Source organism: Camelina sativa, chromosome 15 (genome assembly GCF_000633955.1).
Source record: "Camelina sativa cultivar DH55 chromosome 15, Cs, whole genome shotgun sequence".
In the NCBI taxonomy this organism is placed as follows: Eukaryota; Viridiplantae; Streptophyta; class Magnoliopsida; order Brassicales; family Brassicaceae; genus Camelina; species Camelina sativa.
The window spans coordinates 8,286,010-8,297,050 of NC_025699.1; the positions used below are offsets into that span (position 1 = coordinate 8,286,010).

General features: G+C 31.3%; 1 protein-coding gene across 1 annotated transcript; it reads left to right on the plus strand.

Moving 5' to 3' along the window:
- On the plus strand, window positions 7,255–7,962 carry LOC104748240 (putative F-box/kelch-repeat protein At3g16880). Its single transcript, XM_010469914.1, has one exon. The coding sequence runs from the start codon at window positions 7,255–7,257 to the stop codon at window positions 7,960–7,962; it is 708 nt and encodes a 235-aa protein (XP_010468216.1).

Consider the following 11,041-nt stretch of genomic DNA (forward strand, 5'->3'; position numbering starts at 1 on the left):
TACTATATACGCATAAGTTAATTTCTTGCATATTTAATTAATACTCTTGCTTTGTTTTTCTTTTGTGATCTTCTTCCAACAAGATCAATAAAAGTCAATTGTTAACTTTGTTTCTCATATTGCATTGTATGCCATATGCAGTAATAAGTCTATTGTTAACTTCTTAAAACCAAGGATCTACAGTACTAAGTATAAGATTATTCAAAAATTTGATGGCCAGTACGAGGAACTGAGTAAGACTAGTTTGAGGTTACTACAAGAAACTCATTTCTCATGTCAAAATCTGGCAAATTGGATTATTGTTTCCATAACCTTACACGGGCAGGGTACAATAATTAGCCCATTAGGGAGCAAACTGTATAGGTACTTCAAAAATTATTTTTGTTGTTGTGAAGCATGTTTAGTAAGCAATTGAGACCTTACTTGCCACTCCCAGGTTTGGATGGATGAGCACCTGTTCTTATTTACAAAAATTATTTTTCTATTTTTGTTTGTCTTTGTCCTTTGAGTCTTAATTAATTGCCTTGGTAGCATGCCTTGTAAGACTTACTAGATACGCACCTGCGGTATGTAAATAATTTAAGATACGCAACTGCGGTATGTAAATATATTATGAAAATAATGTAAGATCAGTAGTTAAGATCTTTTGTTAAAAAGTTAGTTATTAGGAGAACATGTTTAAGATTATAAGATTTAATAATATAATATTATTAAACATATTACTATTATAAAAACTTATAAAATAACATTTAAATTGCAAACTTATAAAACTTTTACTAAAATTCAAAATACAATACCAAATTTTTATGAAACAAAAAAAAAAACATTAAAGATAAAAAAAACAAACAAATATATTACTTAATTAAAGCACACAAACATTTTATTTAATTACTACATAGTTTAATGTCCAAATTTTAATATGTGAAAATTGTTTGCAAAAGATTGTATCCATTCACAACTTGCCACGTCAGCTTAGAACTGAGCCAATATCAGTTCTACATCAAGAACTAAAATAGTGTTCTAAACCCACTATTCATTATTTTTCTAATTTTTTTGGGCTTAGAACACCCTTGGTGTTCTCCCTATAAAGATGGCCTTAATGGTATATGTATTGTTGTACATATTAAATATATTGTTTACTAATATATAATGTAAACATATACTAAACTAATAGCAATAATTTTGAAGTGAGTTAGTACAATTATAATACACCGCCGGTACACCGCCGGTACACCGCAGATATATGTTTTCCATTATTTTGTATATCATATTTTGTTATACATTAGATATTAGGGTCTAGAGTAGTTGGTTTGTCGTTCGGTGTTGTAGCTAAGTTCAAAGTACATATTACATAGGGCTAGACAAAAAAAACCGTACTCGAATATCCTACCCAGAATCCAATCTGAAAGACAGGTTTGGGTTAATACGGGTGTACCTAAATAACACTATTGAGTTTTATATTGCTAACCCGTGGGTTTGGATTCGGGTTAGGGTAATACCCGCTACCCAAACGGGTATCTATAAAACCCAAAAATATAGTAATATTTGCAATATTAATAATATTTAACATTGATATAATTCAATTATCCAAAATTATAATTGTAATTTTGGATATACCAATTAGTTTTATACCTAAATACCAAAAATAATCAAAATATCAAAAAAATATTTGTTAAATATATGATATGCCAAAATTTAGCTAAAATTATTTGAATATTTGTTTTGGTACTTGGTAGTTCGGGTAGTGATCGGGTTCTAAAATTTGTAACCCAAACTGATCCACGGTATTTTTTATTTTATTTTGTTGGAGATGTGATATTTGTTAATGTTTTGTCTTTCGTGTTTAGATTAAATGATAAAATAAAGTGTTTTATATATTTTGTGTTTTATTGAATGAAAATCAAATATATTGTTTATTTTGTTTGGTTTTGATACACGGTATACTTTAGGCATATCACACTTTCTTAATTTATATATTGTTTTGTTTATTTTTCTTCGTGTTCNCATATTTTGTTATACATTAGATATTAGGGTCTAGAGTAGTTGGTTTGTCGTTCGGTGTTGTAGCTAAGTTCAAAGTACATATTACATAGGACTAGACAAAAAAAACCGTACTCGAATATCCTACCCAGAATCCAATCTGAAAGACAGGTTTGGGTTAATACGGGTGTACCTAAATAACACTATTGAGTTTTATATTGCTAACCCGTGGGTTTGGATTCGGGTTAGGGTAATACCCGCTACCCAAACGGGTATCTATAAAACCCAAAAATATAGTAATATTTGCAATATTAATAATATTTAACATTGATATAATTCAATTATCCAAAATTATAATTGTAATTTTGGATATACCAATTAGTTTTATACCTAAATACCAAAAATAATCAAAATATCAAAAAAATATTTGTTAAATATATGATATGCCAAAATTTAGCTAAAATTATTTGAATATTTGTTTTGGTACTTGGTAGTTCGGGTAGTGATCGGGTTCTAAAATTTGTAACCCAAACTGATCCACGGTATTTTTTATTTTATTTTGTTGGAGATGTGATATTTGTTAATGTTTTGTCTTTCGTGTTTAGATTAAATGATAAAATAAAGTGTTTTATATATTTTGTGTTTTATTGAATGAAAATCAAATATATTGTTTATTTTGTTTGGTTTTGATACACGGTATACTTTAGGCATATCACACTTTCTTAATTTATATATTGTTTTGTTTATTTTTCTTCGTGTTCACACGGTATACTTTAGGCATATCACACTTTCTTAATTTATATATTGTTTTGTTTGTGTAAAATATATATGTTAAACGAACCAGTCCGCATCCATCTGGACTTGTCTGCGAGATTTGCAACTTGCATAAGCTTGCCCGCTAAATCTGCAGTCCGCATGGGCTTGCCTGTTAAAACCCGCAATCCGTGTAGACTTGTATGTGATGTAAGACCCCTTTTCAACTGTTTTGAACATAAAAAATGTTAAAACTACATTTTCAATGCTATGTCTAAGCCCGCCTCGCTAAGAACATCTGCACACACAGTTATGATGTCTCCATTTGTATGCTCCTCTTATATTCCAAGTTCAGTGCAAATCTAGCAATCTCCACCACCAGGGAAAGGGGAAAAAAGAACACTATTAATAACTCTGTTTACTATTTACCCATCAGTTAATTTCTTGCAAATTTAAAATACTCTTGGCATTTTTTTCTGTTGTGATCTTCTTTGGGAAAAGATTAGGCAATTAAATTTTAATTTTGCTTTGTATCTTGCATTTTATCATATTGTATGCCATATGGAAAACAAATAAGCTATTTAACTCTTACAAACATAAACACTTGCATTTTGGATTCTATACAATATAAAGATTCATCATACGTTTTATTTGTAAGATTTCAGATTTGTAATCCATTTTTTCGGTTCCAACTTTAAAACCAAGGATCTACAGTATTATGTATAACAGTATAAGTAAGATTGTTAAAAAAAAAAATATTATGGCCAGTATGTGGCACTGACTAGCACTAATTTGAGACAATCTATATCAAAGTCGTTCTCATGTCAAATAAAAAAAAAAAGGCGAAAGAATTATTGTTTCCTTAACCTTTACAATATTTTTGTTGTTGTTGTTGTTGCTGTTGTTGTGAAGCATGTTTAGTGTGTAATGGAGACCTTTTAGGTTCGGATGGATGAGCATCTGTTCTTATTTATGAATTTTTTTTTTTTTTTTTCTTTGGTCTTTGTCCTTAAGTCTTTACCTTGGTAGCATGCCTTGGTAAGACAGATTATGTGATCTTGCATATAAGATATCCTTTATATATTATGTGAAATTGTTATGGTTATAAGATATAAAACATAAAAAATATGAATTTAATTTTTAAACCACACAAAAAACCATAAATAATAATATTATATTAATATTTTCTATTTATCACATTAAAAAAAAATTTACGATAAAATATTTTACGGATGAAACGTATTTTACACAAACGGATATTGGTTTCAGAATAATAATTTTATCCATAATAAATACTTTTATTTGAATCAATTTATCTCGTATATAGTGAATGTTGTTACGTAGTAGTTATTTTAAAGTTGTCAAAAGATTCCTATTTATTGGTATATATACTTAGATTCAAAAATATGTTCGAACGATAGATCTAAAAGCTTATTACTCTTTTTGATAAATGTTTTGTATAATTTACAAAAACAAAATATAAATGTTTTGTATAATTTACTTATTTATAAGATTATGTCATTTGAAATATAACCAAGGCATGGCCAACTATTTCTTTGATTTTACAAAACCAACCTTTGATTCTACAGAATCAACTTTTGTTTTTTTAACTATCTTCTAGATATATGTCTTTCATGTAAATAAATAAAATTTTTCATTATTTTCTTCTGTTCTTTTTCTTATTAAAAATAAAGAAATAGTTGGCAATATCTTGGATATATTTCAAATGACATAATCTTATAAATAAATAAAAAGAAAAAAATATTTATAACTCCCAACTTTGAAAATACAAAATAAAAAATGCTTTTTAAAAGGAAAAAAATATATATTTTGTTATATTTTTATGAAAAAATCTACTAAACATAAAATTTTGGTGTATAACTTTTTGTTGTTATATTTTGTCTTTGTAAATTATACAAATCATTTATCTTTTTTATTTCTTTATCAAAAATACCTAAAAACAAAAAAAGTTCTTATTTATAGGAATTTTTTTTTTTGAATTTTTTTTTTGGTCAACGCTGGTCAACACCGGTTAACATTAGTCAATGTCGGTCAACATTGGTCAATGCCGGATTCCGGCCAACCAACCACCGGAGTTGAATATTTATGGTGTTGTACACATAACATGTGCTTGTTTATGGATGTCCTTATGTGATGACAATAGTTCACGTAGTTAACAAAACATTTATATTGTTTGTATGTGCGGCGATGTGTTGGCGTATACTTCAAGTAGCTGACAATCATTTTTCCTAGTATGAAAGCCCAAAGCCCATGAGGACCATAATTAGTACCTTTGAACAAGGAAAAATGATTGTCAGCTACTTGAAGTATACGCCAACACATAGCCACACATACAAACAATATAAATGTCTTGTTAACAACGTAAACTATTGTCATCACATAAGGACATCCATAAACAAACATAGGTTATGTGTGCAACACCATAAACATTCGAGGTCTGCCGGAATCTGGCGTTGACCAGAGTTGACCGACGTTGACCAGTATTGATCAACATATTTTGTTTCTTTAATTAAGATTTGTTTCCTTAATTTAAAGGGGATGAATAAGAGAGGTTCGCCCGTAAGGATGAACCCATGAATTGTCTATTTCTTAATACAGAAAATATACCAAAAATAATATAATAAAACTATACCACCAAAATTTGATGTGTAGTAGATTTTTTCATAAACAATAACAAATTTATACTCTTTCTATTTAAATATCAATTTTAATTTTGTATTTTCAAAAATACATAAAAACAAAAATTATTATTATTAGGAAAAAATATATTTTTTTTTGAATATTTTTTTTTGGTCAACAGCGGTCAACGCCGGTCAACACCGGTCAACACCGGTCAACGCCGGTAAATATTGGTCAACGTCGGTCAATACCGGTCAACGCTAGATTCCGGCTAACCTCGAATGTTTATGGTGTTGTAGACGTAACATATGTTTGTTTATGGATGTCCTTATGTGATGACAATAATGTACGTAGTTAACAAGACATTGATATTGTTTGTATGTGTGGCTATGTGTTGGTGTATACTTCAAGTAGCTGACAATCATTTTTCCTTTGAACAATCATACTTATAGGTAGGTATAGGAAATTTGGTAGGTCGCAAATAATCTATATTAACATTTTTGAAGTACATTTTTGTTTATGCCCTTTAAGTTTTACTTATTTAATTTTTTTTTACAACATTGACCCCTAAAACAATTCCATAAATAACATTGTAGAGAAACTCAAATATTAAACTTTCTTAAATTGACCAACATTTTGTTTCATTTATTGCCATAAAATCTTAACAACATCTATGTACATTTCGATTTTTCCAAAAACAACTCTACCCATTAAAATTTTGACCCATTAAATTTCCAAAACTATTTTTATAGATACTAGAATCTCTCAAATTTAAATGATATACAACAGATTTTCCATAACAAAAGTTTACAATATCCATAATTATATTAACATTAATAAATTTCCTAAACCGAAAATCTTATTATAAAATGTCACATTAAATATGTTGAAAACCCCCATATAATTTGGTTTATTTTTTAATTTTTGAGGAATTACCAAAAAAAAATAATTCTATTAATTATCATAAATTATATATATTGACATGAAAAAATTATAAACTATAAAAATATGATAATTTTGTAAAACAATTAACATAATTAAACTTGATAAAAAAACTTATTTTGTTTATTCTTTTTTATGCAAAAACTTATTTCGATTTTGGTGAGACGGGTTGGCATTAATCCTATATAGGGAGTTAAGTGGATTTTTTTTTTTAACACTTTTAGATGTGTACCAGGAGATAAATGTATTACTAGAGTATACATATACTTCACAGGTTAAAACCTTGAAAATACTACAAAAATCCTATATTTTGAATATTTATATCAAATACCTGTAAAATTTTATATTTTTAAAATTAATAAAACAGTAATAAAATAACAAATAAATACAATATAAATTTTTAATTTTTAAAATTAAAAATATTGTTAAATCCTAGTTGTAACTTAACTTATTTGACTTATTACAACTCTATATAAAAAGTTAGAAACCCGAAAGCTTTCTACAACATCGATTCGTTGCTGAGAGAAGACAATGACGAAGATATCCAATCTTCCAAGGGATTTATTGGAGGAGATATTCTCTAAACTTTCTAAACAATCTTTGAGAGTAGTACGATATATCTGCAAAACGTGGAACAAGTTATCCAAAGATGAGGGCTTTACAAATAAACGCCTTGCTCAAGAAGCTACAGCAAGCGAAAGAGAGTTACTGGTGGTCATGATTAAGGATTTTAGACTTTATCTAATGAGTGTCAACCTCGATGGAATTCAAAACCAGGTTATTATTAAATCATCTATAAAGCATAAAGGTAAACTTATTAACCTTCACGACGATTCATATGGTCAAGTCGGTATAACAGGAGTATGTCATTGTTCAGGGTTGTTGTTATGTACCAGAGATAACTAGTCTCGGAGGATCGAACTTATAAGTCGTGACGGAATGGCCTTTCCTTGGTATGCTATTGGATACGAGACGAGAAACTCGTGCCGCAAGTACAAAGTTTTGAGATATAATAAATATGGTGGGTACGAAATCTATGAGTTATACTCTAATTCATGGAGGGTTCTTGATGTCAAGTCAACCATATGGGAAACATGGTGTCATCATAATGGCATCTCTGTGAAAGGAAATTCTTATTGCTATATTTATCAAGAAGAACCATTCGGCGGAAAGGCGAGAGAATTCTTGTTTTGTTTTGATTTTACAACAGAAAGATTTGGACCGCTTATGCCTTTTCCGTTTCAGAGTAACCAAAACTGTATTGTGACTCTCTCTACTGTTAGAGAAGAGCAACTTGCCGTGTTATGTCAGTACTGGAGCTGGGATAGGTTAAGGATGAAGATATGGATTACTAATAAGCAGATTGCACCCAATGACGTATCGTGGAACAAGTTGTTCTTAGAAGTGGATATATTTCTTCTAAATCCACGAGCTGGACGTGAACTTGACGTTAAAAATGGGTATTTCCTCGTTGACGAGGAGAAGAAAGTAGCTGTGGTTTTTGATAACAGCAAAGGGAAAGAGCACACAGCTTTTATATTTGGAGAGAATGGATGCTATGGAACAGTGGATCTGGGAAAAACTGTAGACAAACTTTATTGGTCTCCATTTGTGTGCTCTTATATTCCAAGTTCAGTGCAAATCTAGCAATATATGCACCACCAGGCAAAGGGGAAAAAACACACTATTGATAACTCTGTTTACTATATATATACCCATAAGTTAATTTCTTGCATATTTAATATATACTCTTGCTTTGTTTTTCTTTTGTGATCTTCTTCGAACAAGATTAATAAACTCAATTGTTAACTTTGTTTCTCATCTTGCATTGGATGCCATATGCACTAATAAGTCAATTGTTAACTTCTTAAAACCAAGGATCGACGACGGTACTAATTATAAGATTATTCAAAAATTTGATGGCCAGTACGAGTTACTACAAGAAACTCACTAATTTCTCATGTCAAAATTTGGCAAAAGGATTATCGTTTCCATAACCTTACACGGTGAGGGTACAATATTAGCCCATTAGGAAGCAAACTGTATAGGTACGCAAAAGTTATTTTTGTTGTTGTTGACTTGTTGTTGTGAAGCGCATGTTTAGTGTGCGATTGAGACCTTACTTGCCACTGCCAGGTTTGGATGGATGAGCACCTCTTCTTATTTACAAAAATTATTTTTCTACTTTTGTTCTTAATTATTTTTCTACCTTGGTAGCATGCCTTGTAAGACTTATTTTGTGATCTTGCATATAAATATAGAATCTTTAAAGTCATCAAAAGAGTCATAGTTTTTGGTAAACATTAATTCATAGATTTGGATGTCATCGTACTCCGTCTTTGTATCCTCCTCTAATTAATAGGTAATTGTATAACCTAACTTTTTTCTTCCCTAAAGCTCCTATTACATTATCCTTGGGATAGTCAATTCTTAATTTTGTTTCTTATCTTGTATTGTGTCATATTGTATGTCATATGGAAAACAAATAAGTTATTTAACTTTTACAAACAATAAGAATTATTGTTTTCTTACCTTTACACGGCAAGGGTACAATATTTTTGTTGTTGTTACGAAGGAAGCATATTTTTGTTGTTGTTGTTGTTGTTTTTCGTCTTTGTCCTTAAGTCTTTTAACTTGGTAACATGCCTTGACTCATTCTGTGATCTTGCATATTACATATTGTCAAAAGAGTCCTACTCCTAGTTTTTTGGTATATACTGACTGAACTCGGTGACAAACTGAAATTGTTAAACATTAATACTCCATCCGTTTCAAAATATAAAATGTTTTGAAGAATTTTTTTGTTTTATAATATATGATGTTTTCAAGATTCTATGCAACTTTTAGATTAATTTAGTATTTTATATTATGCAGTATTGTTTATGATTGGTTGAATTTATTAAAAGTAAAAGCTTCTTTAATTAATCTGCGTGCTTTAACTAAAACATCATATATTTTGAAACAGAGGAAATAGATTTGTATGTATATATATACTCTTTGTATCCTCCTCGTAACAATTTTAATAGTTCCTTTTTTTCCAATATAAATAATTGGAAAGAGATTTAGATATAGCCCGTAAGACACGGAAAGAGTTTTAGAAAGTTGGGATATATGTAACCTAACTTATTTCTTCCCTATAATTCCTATTACATTGATCTCCTTGCTTGTGAGCTGAAACAACAATGACGACGAAGATGTCCGAACTTCCAAAGGAGTTGTTGGAGGAGATACTCGCTAGGGTTCCAGTGCAATCTATGAGATCAGTACGATTGACTTGCAAACAATGGAACACTTTGTCCGAAGAAGAAAGCTTTACAAAGAAGCACCTCGTTCGAGTGAAAGCTGCTAGGGAGTTTATGGTGGCCATAGCGATGGATTTTAAGGTTTGTTTGATGAGCATCAATCTCCATGGAATTCACAAGGAAAGAAAGGTTAATATTGGGGTATATATCATATGTATTGATGGGCTTAGTAATTATGGGCTTGTTACGTATTTATCACGTCTTAGTCGGTTGTATGTGTTCTGTGTAAACCCTAATCGAGTCATGTATATAAGCTGTTAACAGCAGATTAATAAAGCCAAGGCAGTTTGATATCCAATTCTACATGGTATCAGAGCAAAGATCTCATAAACAGACCTAATTTTTTTTTTCTTCCGCTGTCTTCTTCTTTTTTCTTTTGTTCGATAGTTTCGAACTCTCTCTTTGTTTCATCGTTGTTTCTCTCGACAGTTTTGGGATTCCTCCTCTCATCGTTTGAGAAGTCATGTCCAATTTTGAAGAATCCTCTGTTACGAAAAGTGCAGCAGCGGCGATGTCTCAGTCCGCGTCTGTGGTGGTCTCACCGTACACTCTTGCTAGCTCCGACAACCCTGGCTCCATGATCTCTGCTGTCGTTTTGACCGGAGACAATTACAACGAATGGGAAAACGGAGATGTTGAATACTCTTCAAGCTAAGCGCAAAACAGGGTTTATTAATGGTACGATTCCAAAGCCGGTGAGTAGTGATCCTGACTTTGAGAATTGGCAAACCGTGAATTCAATGATAGTTGGGTGGATTCGAACCAGTATTGAGCCAAAAGTCAAGTCTACTGTCACCTTCATATCCGATGCTCATCAGTTATGGGTCGATTTGAAGGAACGTTTCTCTGTGGGGAACAAGGTGCGTATTCATCAAATCAAAGCTCAGCTTGCTTCTTGTCGTCAAGATGGGCAGACCGTTCTGGATTATTATGGGCGGTTGTGTACTCTCTGGGAAGAGTATGGTATTTACAAACTGATCAAAGCTTGTACTTGCGGTTTGTGTGTTTGTGGTGCTGCTCTTGAGCATGCTAAAGAACGTGAAGAAGAGAAAGTACATCAGTTTGTGTTGGGACTTGATGAATCTAGGTTTGGAGGCATTTGCACTAATATTATTTCAATGGATCCTTTGCCTTCTCTCGGTGAAGTGTACTCTCGGATCATCAGAGAAGAACGTCGTTTGTCTACTGTTCGGGTTCGTGAGCAGCAAACCGAAGCTGTAGGATTCCTTGTTCGTCGTGATCAAAGTGAGATGTTGTCTAATGGTGCCAATCAAACTGATTCTTCATTGGTGCGGTCTCGGACAACGTGCTCTCATTGTGGTCGTGTTGGTCACGAGAAAAAGGATTGTTGGCAGATCGTTGGTTTTCCGGAGTGGTGGTCTGAACGTAATAGTAACGGTCGTGGTTCTGGAGGACGTGGACGT

Bases quoted from the DNA above. Each gene is read 5' to 3' on its own strand.
- LOC104748240 (XM_010469914.1), top strand. From the start codon at position 7,255: ATGGCCTTTCCTTGGTATGCTATTGGATACGAGACGAGAAACTCGTGC.